The sequence below is a fragment of the Budorcas taxicolor genome, chromosome 7, assembly GCF_023091745.1.
Source record: "Budorcas taxicolor isolate Tak-1 chromosome 7, Takin1.1, whole genome shotgun sequence".
NCBI lineage: Eukaryota > Metazoa > Chordata > Mammalia > Artiodactyla > Bovidae > Budorcas > Budorcas taxicolor.
The window spans coordinates 30,074,964-30,092,686 of record NC_068916.1 but is presented as its reverse complement, the minus strand read 5'-3'; the positions used below and the strand labels follow the sequence as shown (position 1 = coordinate 30,092,686).

The following is a 17,723-nucleotide window of genomic DNA, read 5'->3' as shown; positions in this document are numbered from 1 at the left end:
TGAGGTATGAACGAGTGGATAAGAAAATGTAGTAGTCACTGAACAACAGGAGAGAAAATGTCTTTGAAAATTTTAAAAGTATAAGTTATTTTCTAAGACCAAATAATTGGACTTATTGATAGAATAACTTGGTCACATCATCTGTGAAAATTTCTATATGTGCTAATTCCTGAAGTTTTTGCTATTATTATAATTACTGTTTCCGATAACTACCCTCTATACCCCCCCCTTCAGCTGTACCTACCAAGTTAAAAGTATATGGTTTCATTTTACGCATTTGGCCTGCTCTCAAGTAAATTGATGACATGGTGTCCACTCTGTCTCTAGTGCTCAGCTCCTTGCATCCAGGACAAGGCCTCGTTGGAAATGGAGATGTAGCAAGTTGGCCTGGTAGTTACATCTGGAAAGCAGTGCTTCTTGCGATTCAGATTCCTTTATCAATTTAATTCCTTTATTGATCATTTCTCTCCAGAAAAGTTTCCATGGGCACTGAGATCTATATTTTGTAATATTTCACTAGAGTTTGTGACCCAAGGATAAGAGCTTTGGCTTTAAAACATGGTTTAGGATTTTGACCAGGTTCTTACTTTAGAAGTCAGTTGCATTTATGAGGCAGAATTTTCATTTATTCAGTAGATATTAAATTAAAAGTACCAACTTTGTGTCCATTTGTGGAATGTATCATGATCAGGACCTTAGGAAATTTAAGGTTTTTGTTGTTCAGTCACTAAGTCATCTCAAACTCTTTGAGACCCCATTGACTGCAGCACACCAGGGTCTTCTGTTCTTCACTATCTCCTGGAGTTACTCAAATTCATGTCCATTGAGTTGGTGATACCATCTAACCATCTCATCCTCTGCCACCCTCTTCTCCTTTTGACTTCAGTCTTGCCCAGCATCAGGTTCTTTTCCAGTGAGTCAGCTTTTCGCATCAGGTGGCCAAAGTACTGGAGCGTTAGCATTCATCCTTCCAATGAATATGCAGGTTGATTTCCTTTAAGATTGATTGGTTTGATCTCCTTGCTGTCCAAGGGACTCTTAAGCATCTTCTGTAGCACCACAATTTGAAAGCATCAATTCTTCAGTACTCAGCCTTCTTTATGGTCCAACTCTTATATCCTTACATGACTACTGGAAAAACCATATGTGGTCTAGGTTTGTCATAGCTTTCCTTCCAAGGAGCAAGCATCTTTTAATTTTGTGGTTGCAGTCACCGTCTTCAGTGATTTTCGAGCCCGAGAAAATAAAATCTGTCACTGTTTCTACTTTTCCTCCATCTATTTGCCTTGAAGTGATGGGACTGGATGCCATGATCTTAACTTTTTTAATGTTGAGTTTTAAGGCAGCTTTTTCACTCTCTTCTTTCACCGTCATCAAGAGGCTTCTTAGTTTCTCTTCATTGCCTGCCTTTAGAGTGGTGTCATCTATATATCTAAGGTTGTTGTCATTTCTCCTGGCAGTCTTGATTCCTGCATGTGATTCATCCAGTCCGGCATTTCCCAAGATGTACTCTGCATATAAGTGGAATAAGCAAGGTGACAGTGTACAGTCTTGAGGGACTCCCATCCCAATTGTGAAGCAGTCCATTGTTCCATGTCCATTTCTTGATTCTTGTCCCGTAATCAGATTTCTCAGGAGACAGGTTAGGTGGTCTGGTGTTCTCATCTCTTTAAGAATTTTCCACAGTTTATGTGATGTACACAGTTAAAGGCTTTAGTGTAGCAGAAGTAGAGGTTTTTTTTTAGAAATCTCTTGCTTTTCCTATGATCCAACGAATGTTGACAATTTGATCTCTGGTTCCTCTGCCTTTTCTAAACCCAGCTTGTTATCTCTGAGTTCTCTGTTCACATACTGCTGAAGCCTAGCTGGAAGGATTTTGAGCATTTTCTTACTAGCGTGTGAAATTAGCACGATTGTATGGTAGTTTGAACACTCTTTGGCATTGCCCTTCTTTGGGATTGGAATGAAAAGTGATCTTTTCCAGTCCTGTGGCCACTGCTGAGTTTTCCAAATTTGCAGGCATAGTGAATGCCATGCTTTCACAGCATCATCTTTTAGGATTTGAAATAGCTCAGTTGGAATTCCATCACCTCCACTAGCTTGGTTTGTAATAATGATTCCTAAGGTCCAGTTGACTTCACACTCTAGGCTGTATGGTTCTAGGTGAGTGACCACACCATTGTCATTATCTGGTCATTAAGACCTTTTTTGCATAATTCTTCTTTGTCTTCTTGCCTCCTCTTCTTAATTTTTTCTGTTTCTGTTAGGTCCTTGCCATTTCTGTCCTTTATTGTGCCCATCCTTGGCATGAAATATTTCCTTTATATCTCCAATTTTCTTGATGAGATTGCTAGTTTTTCCCATTCTGTTGTTTTTCTCTATTTCTTTGCCTTGTTTATTTCAGGAGGCCTTTTTACCTCTCCTTGTTATTCTCTGGAATTCTGCATTCATTTGGGTATCTTTCCCTTTCTTTCCCTTACCTTTTGCTTCTCTTCTTTCCTCAGACATTTGTAAAGCCTCCTCAGACGATCTCTTTGCCTTCTTGCATTTCTTGGGGATGGTTTTGGTCACTGCCTCTTATACCATGTTACAAACCTCCATCCATAATTTTTCAGGTACTCTGTCTACCAGATCTAATCCCTTGAATTTGTTTTTCACTTCCACTGGATAATCTTAAGAAATTTGATTTAGGTCATATCTGAATGGCCTAGTGGTTTTCCCTACTTTCTTCAATTTAAGCCTGAATTTTGCGATAAGGAGCTCATGATCTGAGCCACAGTCAGCTCCAGGTCTTGTTTTGCTGACTGTATAGAGCTTCTCTATCTTCAGTCTGATTTTGATATTGACCATTTGGTGATGTCCATGTGTGGAGTCATCTCTTGTGTTACTGGAAGAGGGTGTTTGTTATGACCAGTGTGTTCTCTTGACAAAACTCTGTTAGCCTTTACCCTGTTTGGTTTTGTACTCCAGAGCCAAACTTGCCTGTTAACCCAGGTATCTCTTGAATTCATATTTTTGTATTCCAATCCCTGGTGACGAAATGACATCCTTTTTTGGTGTTAGTACTTGAAGGTCTTGGAGGTCTTCGTAGAACCATTCAACTTCAGCTTCTTCAGCATTGGTGATTGAGGCATAGACTTGGATTACTTGTTGAATGGTTTGCCTTGGAAATGAGCTGAAGTCATTCTGTTGCTTCTAAGATTGCATCCAAGTACTGTATTTTGGACTCTTTTGTTGACTGTGTGGGCTACTCCATTTCTTCTAAGGGATTCTTGCCCACAATAGTAGATATAGTGGTCATCTGAATTAAAGTTGCCCATTCCCATACGTTTTAGTTCACAGATTCCTAAGATGTTGATGTTCACTCTTGCCATTCTCCTGCTTGACCACATCCAGTTTACCTCGATTCATGGACCTAATATGTCAGGTTCCTGGGCAGTATTCTTTACAGCATCAGACTTTACTGTCACCAGCAGACACATTCACAGCTGAGGGTCCTTTCCGCTTTGGCCCAGGTACTTCGTTGTTTTGGGAGATATTAGTAATTGTCCACCACTCTTCCTCAGTAGCATGTTGGACACTTCCAGACCTGGGGGGCTCATCTTCCAGGGTCATGTGTGTTTGTCTTTTCATACTGTACATGGTGTTTTCGCGGCAGGAATACTGGAGTGGTTTGTAATTTCCTCTTCCAGTAGACCACAGACCATGAATGTTTTGTCAGAACTTTTCACAAGCCCTTTCACCATGATAAGGCTATGATGCATGAAGGGGAATGTGGAGGTAGATGATAAGCAAATAAATAAATTAGGATTAGTACTATGTACTGAGAGGAAAATTAAACAACCTTGTCAGAGTGGTCTTATGCTAAAAAGTGTTTTAGACAGAGTGCTGAGGACAATTGAGATGAATCCTGATTTATTAATCACTAATAAGTGAACCGTGAACTCCCTGACATTCAAGCTGGTTTTAGAAAAGGCAGAGGAACCAGAGATCAAATTGCCAACATCTGCTGGATCACGGAAAAAGCAAGAGAGTTCCAGAAAAACATCTATTTCTGCTTTATTGACTATGCCAAAGCCTTTGACTGTGTGGATCACAATAAACTGTGGAAAATTCTGAAAGAGATGGGAATACCAGACCATCTAACCTGCCTCTTGAGAAATCTGTATGCAGGTCAGGAAGCAACAGTTAAAACTGGACATGGAACAACAGACTGGTTCCAAATAGGAAAAGGAGTACGTCAAGGCTGTATATTGTCATCCTGCTTATTTAACTTATATGCAGAGTACATCATGAGAAACACTGGACTGGAAAAAACACAAGCTGGAATCAAGATTGCTGGGAGAAATATCAATAACCTCAGATATGCAGATGATACCACCCTTATGGCAGAAAGCGAAGAGGAGCTAAAAAGCCTCTTGATGAAAGTGAAAGAGGAGAGCGAAAAAGTTGGCCTAAAGCTCAGCATTCAGAAAACGAAGATCATGGCATCTGGTCCCATCACTTCATGGGAAATAGATGGGGAAACAGTAGAAACAATGTCAGACTTTATTTTGGGGGGCTCCAAAATCACTGCAGATAGTGACTGCAGCCATGAAATTAAAAGATGCTTACTCCTTGGAAGAAAAGTTATGACCAACCTAGATAGTATATTCAAAAGCAGAGACATTACTTGGCCAACTAAGGTCCGTCTAGTCAAGGCTTTGGTTTTTCTTGTGGTCATATATGGGTGTGAGAGTTGGACTGTGAAGAAGGCTGAGCGCTGAAGAATTGATACTTTTGAACTGTGGTGTGGAGAAGACTCTTGAGAGTCCCTTGGACTGCAAGGAGATCCAACCAGTCCATTCTGAAGGAGATCAACCCTGGGATTTCTTTGGAGGGAATGTTGCTGAAGCTGAAACTCCAGTACTTTGACCACCTCATGCGAAGAGTTGACTCATTGGAAAAGACTCTGATGCTGGGAGGGATTGGGGGCAGGAGGAGAAGGGGATGACCGAGGATGAAATGGCTGGATGGCATCACAGACTCGATGGACGTGAGCCTGAGTGAACTCCGGGAGATGGTGATGGACAGGGAGGCCGGGCGTGCTGCAATTCATGGGGTCGCAAAGAGTCGGACACGACTGAGTGACTGAACTGACTGAACTGAACTGAAGACTATAAATGGAAAAGAAATGCAAAAAAGCAAAATGGCTGTCTGAGGAGACCTTACAAATAGCTGTAAAAAAGAGAAGCGAAAAGCAAAGGAGAAAAGGAAAGATATAAGCATCTGAATGCAGAGTTCCAAAGAATAGCAAGAAGAGATAAGAAAGCCTTCCTCAGCCATCAATGCAAAGAAATAGAGGAGAACAACCGAATGGGAAAGACTAGAGATCTCTTCAAGAAAATTAGAGATACCAAGGAAACATTTATGCAACGATGGGCTCGATAAAGGACAGAAATGGTATGGACCTAACAGAAGCAGAAGATATTAGGAAGAGGTGGTAAGAATACACAGAAGAACTGTACAAAAAAGATCTTCATGACCCAGACAATCACGATGGTGTGATCACTCACCTAGAGCCAGACATCCTGGAATGTGCAGTCAAGTGGGCCTTAGAAAGCATCATTACGAACAAAGCTAGTGGAGGTGATGGAATTCCAGTTAAGCTGTTTCAAATCCTGAAAGAAGATGCTGTGAAAGTGCTGCACTCAATATGCCAGCAAATTTGGAAAACTCAGCAGTGGCCACAGGACTGGAAATGGTCAGTTTTGTTTCATTCCAATCCCAAAGAAAGGCAATGCCAAAGAATGCTCAAACTACCGCACAGTTGCACTCATCTCACACACGAGTAACGTAATGCTCAGAATTCTCCAAGCCAGGCTTCAGCAATACGTGAACCGTGAACTTCCAGATGTTCAAGCTGGTTTTAGAAAAGGCAGAGGAACCAGAGATTAAATTGCCAACATCCACTGGATCATCGAAAAAGCAAGAGAGTTCCAGGAAAACATCTATTTCTGCTTTATTAACTATTCCGAAACCTTTGACTGTGTGGATCACAATAAACTGTGGAAAATTCTGAAAGAGACGGGAATACCAGATCACCTGACCTGCCTCTTGAGAAATCTGTATGCAGGTCAGGAAGCAACAGTTAGAACTGGACATGGAACAACAGACTGGTTCCAAATAGGAAAAGAAGTACGTCAAGGCTGTAATATACCCTGCTTATTCAAGTCATATGCAGAGTACATCATGAGAAACGCTGGGCTGGAAGAAGCACAAGCTGGAATCAAGATTGCCAGGAGAAATATCAATAACCTCAATATGCAGATGATACCACCCTTATGACAGAAAGTGAAGAAGAACTGAAAAGCCTTGATGAAAGTGAAAGAGGAGGGTGAAAAAGTTGGCTTAAAGCTCAACATTCAGAAAACGAAGACCATGGCATCTGGTCCCATCACTTCATGGGAAATAGATGGAGAAACAGTGGAAACAGTGTCAGACTTTATTTTTTGGGGCTCCAAAATCACTGCAGATAGTGACTGCAGCCATGAAATTAAGAAGAAAAGTTATGACCAACCTAGATAGCATATCAAAAAGCAGAGACATTACTTTGCCAACAAAGGTCCGTCTAGTCAAGGCTATGGTTTTTCCAGTAGTCATGTATGGATGTGAGAGTTGGACTTTGAAGAAAGCTGAGCACTGAACAATTGATGCTTCTGAACTGTGATATTGGAGAAGACTCTTGAGAGTCCCTTGGACTGCAAGGAGATCCAACCAGTCCATTCTGAAGGAGATCAGCCCTGGGATTTCTTTGGAGGGAATGTTGCTGAAGCTGAAACTCCAGTACTTTGGCCACCTCATGCGACAAGTTGACTCATTGGAAAAGACTCTGATGCTGGGAGGGATTGGGGGCAGGAGGAAAAGGGGACAACAGAGGATGAGATGGCTGGATGGCATCACGGACTCGATGGTCGTGAGTCTGAGGGAACTCCGGGAGTTGGTGATGGACAGGGAGGCCTGGTGTGCTGCGATTCATGGGGTCACAAAGAGTCAGACACGAATGAGCGACTGAACTGAACTGAACTGAAGAGTATAAATCAGCTGTTTTGATAATGACTTTTAAGAAATCAGCTGCAAGCTTAATATCAGTGTCCTCCTCCTGTAAGTATATCATATTTTGAGAACATCTATCTTCTCTGTAGGGCTTCCCTGGTGGCTCAGAGGTTAAAGCGCCTGCCTCCAATGTGGGAGACCCGGGTTCGATCCTTGGGTCGGGAAAATCCCCTGGAGAAGGCAATGGTAACCCACTCCAGTACTCTTGCCTGGAAAATCCCATGGATGGAGAAGCCTGGTAGGCTACAGTACATGGGGTTGCAAAGAGTTGGTCTCGACTGAGCGACTTCACTTTCAGTTTCATGTTCTCTGTGTGTGGATGCATTCATATTGGATAAAGCAATGCTGACCTCTGGTGGTTATCGGTTTAATAGCATTGCCAGCTCTAGTTGGGCAAGGATGTGCTCTAGTGGGATTTACTTTTAAAAAATGGATGTCTCTTTTTAGATTGCTTTGATTTTAAAAGGTTTCTACAATTATCATGCATTTGAAGATTTTATTTAATCTTAAATAATGCTTGCAATAGTTTTCTGTATTCAACAGTACTTATACAATAGAAAGAAAGAATACCTAGGAAATAGGAAGAACTCAACTCTCAGAACTGGAAGCAGGTTAATAATGGTAAAAAATAAATAAATCAGACAAGGCGAATTGCTAATACAAGTGTGGAAAATCTGAGCCTTAAACTTGTTTATCAAAACATCTATGAAAGCCCCTTTTCCAAAAGGCTTATTATGTAAATCTTTCAACACTTTTTTAGTAGAAAACTTTTTTTAGAAGGACATACTTTAGAATTTGAAAAGACAAGCTTATTAAAAATAGTGAACATTGTTAATAAAACTTCATATTAAACAATGTTTCCACTGACCTATGATCATATTATTAAATTTAATCTTCTAAATATTTGGTCTGTTTCTTTTAAATACTGATTTTTTAACATTTGCTGTTTATAATATGGACATGTTCTAACTCTTTTCTAAGTCTTTAATTGAGTTCTTTTTAGAATAATGGTTATTATCTCCTAGTAGTTTTCTTATGAATAAATTTATTTATTTTTAATTGAAGGATAATTGCTTTACAGTATTGTGTTGGTTTCTGCCAAACATCACCATGAATCAACCATAACATAGGTATTCCTAGTAGTTTTTTGTTTTGCTTTTTTATTTTAGAAAATATATGTAACATATTTGAGAAAGTATTAGGTAGCTGACAGAAAAATTTGACTTTCTCTTCTGAATGTATCGTGCCTGAGGTCTTCTTTTACAGCAGCGTCTCTTTTTAAGGCCCTTGATTGAGTAATTTATTTCCATTCTGTGTTGTAGTTATCTCAATAATAATAAAACTCATAAAGACTGATAACAGCACATATTTCTAGTTGAATCTTTATCACCTGATATATACAATTTTAAATTAATTGCATTCCCTAGTCTAGTCATTACGTGCTATTTGAATGCAATTTAAAAAGTTGGTTTTGAATGCTCCATAGTGATTTCTTAATCATGGCATAAATCATAGTAAATGTTGAAATCATTTTTTCTAAACATAATGTGAGCTGAGAGTGTGTGTAATTTCACTGGACAGTGTGGGGCTTTGTTTACATTTATTTCACAGAAATACATAAAATATATGTAGCCATTATTTCATTTGCAATGATCTTTTGCCGGATAGGACTCCTGAAGCTACATGGTCTCTTTTATGCTTAGCTTGAAAATGTTTCAGTTAATATCCTTTGCAGAAGGTGGGCTGGTAAGAATTAAATCAGTATCTTGGTAAGGACGTCAGTGGGCAAAGAAAAGAGTCTCTGTGTATGTGGCTGTCATCTTGGGATTTTGATAGATTGATAGATTTGATAGATTGACTTTAAGTATGGAAGGGGGAGAAAGCCAGACCTTTATTTGAAGGAATGATAGAGTTTTAGAGTACATCTGTGCATTTGTTTTGTTAGTTGGTAATCAGTGATTCTCGTTTGACTCTCTTTTCGTACCAGCCTCAGCATAACTCTGCATGTGATGCCTCCTCTCATAATTAGGAGAATTCACTGTGAGAAAAACTAGTACCTTCAGGGATTATATATAGATTTTGTTCATCTAGGCATGAAAACCAGATATTTCTTTAGTAGAATTCAGAAACTGAATCAGTTTTCAATTATGAAACTGAATCACCTTGATTATGTTGTTTTATATGTTAAGCATGATTTTTACCTTAATTGAAAAAACGTGATAAGCTTGACCTTCTTTAACCCCTAAAGAATTAAAAATGCCAATATTAGCATTTTTATTCTAGTTAATGTATTTTTTTCTCTCTTCCACTTTGTAAACATGATGGAGCATATTTGTTGAAAAGTATTTTGGGAATTTCTCTCTTCGTTTTTGAAATCTAATTCATCCCCAATATTAGGCTCATTATTGCTGTTCTAACATTGGCTTCCACAATCATATTCCACAATCAGGAAAAAAGAGAAAGACTACATAAGATCAACTTTATATACAGCATACAATTGGCAGAAATTAGTATCTAAAATAGGATGTGGTGGGTCAGTTGGGGTTCAGAGCTTTATGGCTTTTTAATTAGTCTTGGTGCAGAGCCTTTTCAGTTTAGTGGCTCCTTTTAATATTGCATAGAATGTCTTGCTATTCTAAAAAGGCACATTGATGAAATGATAGTAGTAATTGCCATTATTTCACTAATATGTATGCTTCATTGGTGTGTTCACTGTTTGCTGCACCAGCCTATGGCTTTTATGATCACTTACATTAACGCACTAGAGTTCATCCTTATTTTGCAATATCCTAGTATTTTTATAATAAAAGAAGTATTTCTCTCCATCTGCAGGTGCTGCTGTTTTTTCAAACGAAGGAAAAGGAAAACCATACAGCGCCACAAATGACTCTGGACACAGACAGATCATGGGGAGTTACTTATGTGTTCATCTGCTGTCTTGTGATTAAAATCATCTCTGTAGTGACCACATATATTTTCAAGGACTCACTCTTAGAAACAAAAATGTCATACTTTCATACTTCATTTTGTGGTTGTCTTACAGTCATTTTTTTTTCTCCTAATTTAACTTTTATGGAAGCTTTAAAGTTTTGTCGAAACATGAGTGCTTTGCCCATCAGTGAATGGAATGGACCAATGAGGTGGTATTGATGACTTACACAGTTCTATAGAATATTTTTCAGAAGCTCTCCTCAAGTTATAGAAAGCAGTACAGTATCTGAAATGTCAACCAGTTATATACCTAACCTGGTTTTTTTTTTGTAACTTCTGTAAGAGCATAATCAAACAGGAATTTTCTCCCGGTGGATAAAGCAACAGAGAAAACAGTTGCCCAGATATTTAAAAGAAGTTATCCCCTGAGAAGTTCATTATCTTTGTGACATCTGCATTGATTTCACTGTTACCAATGGTACTGCTATTCATGAATCACATTAACATTCTCTCTGTGAAATCAAGGTACAGTCACTGCCCAGAGGTACTGAGGAAAAAGCTCTATGGGTTCAGCCGATGGTAGTTGGTAAAATGAATCATAAAATAGCGTGGTTAATACAAGCTCTGCTTTTGTTGCACCACTATGTGAAGTACCGTGTTGCCGAAGTGGCAAAAGCGCTTATTTTTTAAAAATGCGAAATATTTGTGTAATGTAACTTTATGCTTCCAGATAATGATGTATGTTAGACAGCAAGAAATGAATACTTTGAGAAATGAGATATGTTGGCATTTTTGGAGAAATACGTTAGGAGAAGGAATAAATGTGAATCTCACCGCATCGTATGAGGTTGAAGTCTAAGGAGATCCCACTGAAACCTGCTGCTGAGTGACTACATTCTCCTTAAGCGGAAAACTTTGGATGTGCCACGCAAGGGTGTCTGTTGATTAATTAGTTGCTCTTTGATTAAAAAGAAGGGGCCCCTCCAGCAATAAAAACGGGGTCCCCCATTGCCATCTGTGCACATTAGTCTCTTGTATTCAACTTTGCTGGTTCTCTGGAATCTTCCTGCTTTTTAGTATAATTTTGATGATTGAAAACTATTTTGGAAAGGATGGGTCAGGTGCTTTGTCCCCATAGTCTTTTGAAGTGCCTGCATATGAACAAAGAAACGGTTCTGTTTTAAAAAAATAGGAAACTCATTCCATTTTTCAAGAATGTTTTGTTTTAAGCCATACAGACACAGGTTATACTTTTGTCACATTTTCCTAGCCAGAATTTTCAAGGAGAGTTAAGATAAAAAGACTGGCTAGAAAGATAATTGTGTTGTTCAGATCTCACATTGACCTTCCGTCTATGAAATTGTTACTTACTCCTTCAGTGCAGCCCCTTCTTTTTGTCTCTTAAATGCGTGCCTCTGGGCAAGCTTATTTATTTTTACTGTTTCAAGGTAACATTTAAAATGTGTAATTAAAGTAAATAAATCTACATTTTTGACTTCATTACTGCATTTCCAGAAATTTGCTTGTACTTTGTAATTTATTTTCTTATTAGCCAAAAGTTCAGCGTGTTGTTTTTGATGAATTAGGCACCGACATGAATAGTGCAGATCAGGATGTTGTTTGTCATCGTCGCTTGGAATCCTATAAATGATCTTTATAAGTTCTTGATTTTAAAGATCTACACTCAGCCTAGAAAACATATACTGTATAATTTGGTCAACTGTTTCCATTTTATATTTGTATACTGTCATGATGTCTTAAACTACAGGAGTTACATACTGAGTTTTTATTTTTGTTTGCTTTGAGCAAGGTAGATGGATGTTTTAGCCATTATAATGTGAAACCACTTCTTTACAGTATTTGACCAAATTTGTGTGTCTATGATATTTGTAAATACATGAGATATCTGTATTTCTTATCATAAGCCTGTTTAGTTTTATTCTCAGTAGGGTTTTTGGACTGTACAGTGTTTATATGATCTGAACTCCTTATACATAAGAAGGTGTGTATATTAATCCAATTATGGACTTAAAATATTTTAAAAGTATAAATACCCTTATTTGCTGCAAAGACCAGTGTGTAGACATTTGCTTTTTAGCAATATTTTTAAGTGCTCCATTTTAATGCCAAGGAATAAGTCTTTTGGCAACACAAACTGGTCAATAATAGGTAATGCAGGTATGTTCAGGTTAAGCCAACAATGTTTTGCATTTTTATGCTTCTTTTCTGTCAACACTAATGAAGTCAACATTGCCTGAATGTCTGAATAATGAAACACATCCCTGTTTAAAAGTATGTAACTGAAAAAGAAATAAAAAATAAAGGTAGTTTTTTTAATCTTGCTCTTTCCCCTTTCCTCTGATCATGGGTAAAATAATGCCACTCACTAACTGAAGATAGAAATTTTTAAAATCCAGTTTATGTGAATAAATTTAGTATATGTGAAAAGCAGAGCTGAAGGAACTTTCTTTTGTGTTTTTGATTTTTGTTTTGCTTTGTTGGAACTCTGTTGTAAGCAGTATGTAGCTGGGTGTATCCAAGCTTTCTTTAATGAAAGTTTAAAAACTTTTTTTATTTCTCTGAACTCTTTAATAGAGCAGTTAATTAGAACTAATGCCATTAATAAACAAAGGAAATAAACTGTATCATTTCATTCCTTTTAAAAAAGGAAGTCATACTATTATGTTTCCAGAAATGAAGTAGTATTGCTCCAGTTTGAAGTGAATGACTTTAAGATCATTGCAGATGCAGAGCACATATCTGTGGCAGTATCTCACAGTTCATCATTGTGCTGTTCACTCTAGGGGGTTTTACAAGATGCTGCTGTGCTTACTGAAAGATGGCAAAGGTAAGGTAAGTCAAAGCAGCAGTCTGAAGTCCCTATGTGTCCACTAAGCACCACCATTCAGAAACAGTAAGAAGATCTGGAGATCAAACATAGCATAGGTTAAGCATGGGTTAAAAGGCCCTATCTAGAAATAAATGACCTAAGATTAGAGTTGGACCTGAATGATTATATAGTTGCATTAGTCAGCACCCTTGGCTTTGCAAGTGCTGGAAACCTCACTTGGCTTCAGCAGTAGGCATACACATTATTGCATTTGAAAAGTCCATTCATAGGGGTGGCTTCAGACATGCTTGATCCTGGTGTAAGGTTCAGGAATCTGACTTACTCTGTATCTCTCTGTTTTGCTTCCTACCCTTCTGTTTTCGTTGTCAAGGGGATTTTATATGCGTGATGGTAAAATGACCACACAACAACTTCAGACTACTGCCTGCTTCATAACCTCAACAAAGGACAGTTTCTCTCAACAATTTTAACAGAATCCTGACATTTATTCCTTCATTGATTCACATGCCCACCCCAGAGCCAATTATTGTGGCCCAGGAAATGTTCTCCCATCTTCACAGGACACATTGGACTGAGAAATGAGGGAGAAGGGGTGTTCCCAAAAGAAAATGAGGGTAGTGTTATCAGAAGGAAAGTGAATGGATTCTGTGCAGGCAAAATCTAGGTATTAGCTGTCATGGTGAGAAAAACAAAATAGAGTGTAAAGGGAAAAATAATTGCTTTAAATTAGAAAATGTTTCAATTATTGAGACATATTAGTCTGAATATATTACTGAAAATCACTAATACACATTTGAAACATGTTTTGGACTTACGTAAAAGTGGACATTGTAAGTACCATATTTGATGTGTTTTTGTTTAGTTTTTAAAGGTTTTTGTGATTACCATTGGATTAGTAGAGTGAAAAGCTGATCTTTCTACTAGAGAAAAAGTAAATGGAGTTATAAAAGTTTTGCTGATGTTTGGGATGATGAGTTTCTTCTCTGCCCATCTCTAATATGGACCCACATATTATTTTCTTAGGAAATTTACTTCATAGGAATACATGGATCATAACCAAAGAAAGGACTACATATACAAGTATTATCAGGTAATACTGCTGGAATATGAAAATGGTTTTAGAAGGAACAGTTGTTCGCAGGAATGTTTACCATACTGTGATTTTACTTAATATGAAAAACAGTCCTGCACTGCTCTAGAGTGGGGTTGGCAAACTTTGGTTTTATGGGACCAAAGGCAAAATTGAAGTTTTTATATACTTGCATAATGAGAAAACAAATTTCCAGTAGTTCTGTATTGAGGAAGTTCAAAATACATATGAACACTTGAGTACAATTTTTTTGTAATACAAGTTTACTGATAAGAATTGAGGTATTTTGAGAGGATAATATTTCACTTAGGAGTTTGAAATTGATTGCAAATGATCGTCTGTTATGCTGATCTGTATTGTGATTTTATATATTTCATCTTTGAAAATGTCTTCAGATAGATATTACCAAATACTGTATCAGTCCATATGTATATGATTTTATTAGAGCGTATTTACCATTAGAAAGGTGTTTCATACAATTTTCTTAGATTCTGCCCTTGATATTTGCCATTGACAGATCATCACCCTGCAGATTAATTACTTCGTATTGAAGATTAGATGGATGCTCCTCATTTGTACAGTTAAGTGGATCCAAAAATGTAGCTTTATCCACTGAAATTGTGTAGGAATGGATATCTTGCTGCTTGTTTTAACTTGACAGCATAGGAAGTGGATAAAGTGGGTTGACATTACTTGTGATTTAAACAGCATTAGTTTTGTCATAATGATTTTGTTGCAGTATAAATTTCACATAAAAGTGCCGTTTTGCCTTATAATTTTTAAGTTGATTTACTAAGAAACGTTGCCAAATCTGCTGCAAACCTAATTTTCAAATCTATTCAGTATTCATTAATAATAGGTGAAGATGATACCTATTCAGGAAAAATTCAGTGTTGGTTCTGAGCTCAAAAAAAAAATTGCAATAAAACTTTCCTACTAATATCAAACTGCTGTGTAGTTGGGCAAGTCAGGATATTCAGTTTCTATTCCTAGCAAAAACTTAGTGGAAGTAATGATAGATAAAACTGCAAGAGTGAATGAAATTCACCACTGACTTAACTAGTTCAATAACATGACAGATTCAAATAGTTCCCTCAGAATACCTACTGATGAATCATGTAATACATAAAGATTGATTTTAAACATTTTACACTTTCACAAGCTTTGTAAATTTGCCCAGTAAACCATTTTCTACTCCATATGCCGGTACCACCATTAAGTTACAGCGTATCCTCGCAGACACCACTTCAGTTAGCACTGATGTTTTCTCAAGTTCTTTAAAAATCTTTTCTCTTAAAAAAAAAATTTTCTCTATTGGAGTTGTTCCATGGAGTCTATTCACAGAGGCCAATTCCTGAGTTACTTTAAGCTCCATACTGACTTCTCTTGTAATCAACAACTAGGCAGTATTGGTAACATGTATTGACTCATGAAAAGCCAAATCATTTGCCTTGTTTTTTAGTTGACAATTGGTGTCTTCAAGCACCTGTCCTTGCTCAAAAACTAGTGGTCTTCAATGTGCTTATTTTCTCTGGACACACTTTGTAGCTGCTGCAGTCAAACACAATTTAATTAACTTTAACTCACCATCAGTGAAGAACTTTCTTTGCTTGGCTAACAAATGAGCCACTTGGAAAGTAACTTTGGTTGCACCTTCATTCTCATTTTTTGTGTGTTTGAAATAATTCCTTTTGTGGTAAGATATTCTGCTTTAAAGTTTTAATTGTTCTTACTGTTGCTTTCCTGTGAGTTGGGAATATTGTGATGAGTGCTTGGTCTGGTAATGTGAAAATAAATTGTATTCTTTTACCACAGCTGAAGTGTCACTGCATAATAAACATGGTGCTTTGCTATTCTAATTTTGTAACAAAATAATCCACGTTCCACCGTGCCTTAAAAAGCACAACACTCAAACTTCACTTTACTTTTTGAAATATGATTAACCTGCATTAGTAATAAAAGTAATAAAATGTTTGTGTGACACTGTGTAGTACTTGAAATGCTGTCAAATGGTCACTGTGTCCCTGAGGTGTGTAGTGTGTTGAGCAGCAGCATAAAGTAGTGAGCACCACATATGGTCTCTGCCACAGCTATTCAGCTTTGCCATCATAGCTTGAAAGCAGCCATAGACAACATGTCAGTGAATGAGCATGGCTGTGTTCCAATAAAGTTTTATTGATGGGTACTGAAATTTGAACTTTATGTAGTTTTTATGTATCATGAAGTATTCTTTGGATTTTTTTTCTACCATTTAAAAAAATGCAAATACCATTCTTAGTTCATGGGCCAAACGAAAGCAGGAGTTGGACTGGATCTGGCTTGCAGACCATGACTTGCCAACTTCTGTTCTGGACCACATTGGAAAGATTTGGATGTTTGAAGTTAGTTTTTTTTTTTTTAACCTAATTGAGTCACACAATAAAAGGAGGGGTCATTTTGAAATTACCTGAAGGATTATGATAAAGAAAATGCTCCGTAGTACATTGGGGAGTTATAAATGAGATAATTCAGACTCCCATTTGAGCTTAGGTGTTGAAGCAGTGCATGGTCTTAGAGCATGAATTTGGGGACCAAAGAAATGTAATTTGATTTGCAGCTTTTTCACTTGTGTTGTGAGAACTGTGGCAAGTTACTTAACTTCTTAGCATCAGTTTCCTCACCTCAGATTGGAGTAATGCTTTCTTTGCAGCACATCTCTTGAATTGTAGCAGTAACATTTATAAGAGCTCTCAATGCAGGCTGCCATTTACCATTCCTCTCATGATACAGCATATTTGAAAACTGAGCAGCACCTTTATTTCTCAAGCAGAGTGTGTGCCGTCTGCTTTTTGAGACAAGACTTTGGTCTGGTATTGATTAAACTGTGTCTTAGATTGAAGCTGTTGTTCCTATCTGTTTAACAATATTTGTACCCTGATTTTATCACGTTGCACAATTGGCTATTTTGACTCGTAACAGCATTGATAAGTTAAAAATCATTAATTCTGTACCTTTAATGATAAAAATAACACAACAGAGGCCAAGGACAAAGCCCTGAGTCACGTCACTATATTCCTGCTTGCTTTAAGCTCAGTATCAGTCCAGTAACCTAAGAAACGATGCCTAAGTGGGCTGTCTAATGTGTGACAATCCTCTGCCATTTGGCTACCACGAGCTGTTTACGTTTTTCTGAAATCTAGGTGAAATGAACCATTTAGTCCATTTCTTCGCTCTCCCGTTCTCGTTATTCCATCTGAAAAAGGAACTGGATTTAGTTTGTAATGTCTTTTCTTAATGAATCCATGTTTACTTCAAAGATCACCATTTCTAATACTATAAACTGCCTTTTGACTAATTCAGTCTAATCTTATTTGGAATCCTCATTATTGACCAATCTGTAGCTGTATAGTCCACTCTTTTTTTTTTCTTTTAATAGAAATTTCATTTCCAGTCTAGTCTTTTTGCCTTGCTCCGTTTACCATCTGCAAAATCTCTCAGGATGATTTTGTCCGGGTCTGGAAACTTGTTTGTACCTATGATAGACCTCATTTCCTTCTTACTTTCCCCCCTTATCACCCACTTAACCTTCTAGGCTGAAGATTATTCTTGATTAAAAAAAAAAAAATTCTAAAGAAGCTAAGTCTTACATTATCCTCGTAACCATTTCCTTACATTTCTCCCTACACATAGTTTATAAAACCATTTTTATTGACTTGAGCTTTTTTTTTTCTTTTAAGAAATTTTCAGCTAATTGGGAGAGGGAGGATAAAGATTTTA

The 17,723-nt window shown here is 37.4% G+C and overlaps 1 protein-coding gene across 1 annotated transcript in view; it reads left to right on the top strand.

Annotated features, from left to right (window-relative positions):
- The window catches only part of CSNK1G3 (casein kinase 1 gamma 3), an 85,790-nt gene extending 75,385 nt beyond the window's left edge, over window positions 1–10,405 (top strand). Inside the window, exon 13 of the mRNA XM_052642919.1 lies at window positions 9,928–10,405. Within this exon, the coding sequence (XP_052498879.1) occupies window positions 9,928–9,982 (55 nt within the window). The 3' untranslated portion in view covers window positions 9,983–10,405. The remainder of the gene's footprint in view (window positions 1–9,927) is intronic.
- Window positions 10,406–17,723: the final 7,318 nt, after the last annotated feature.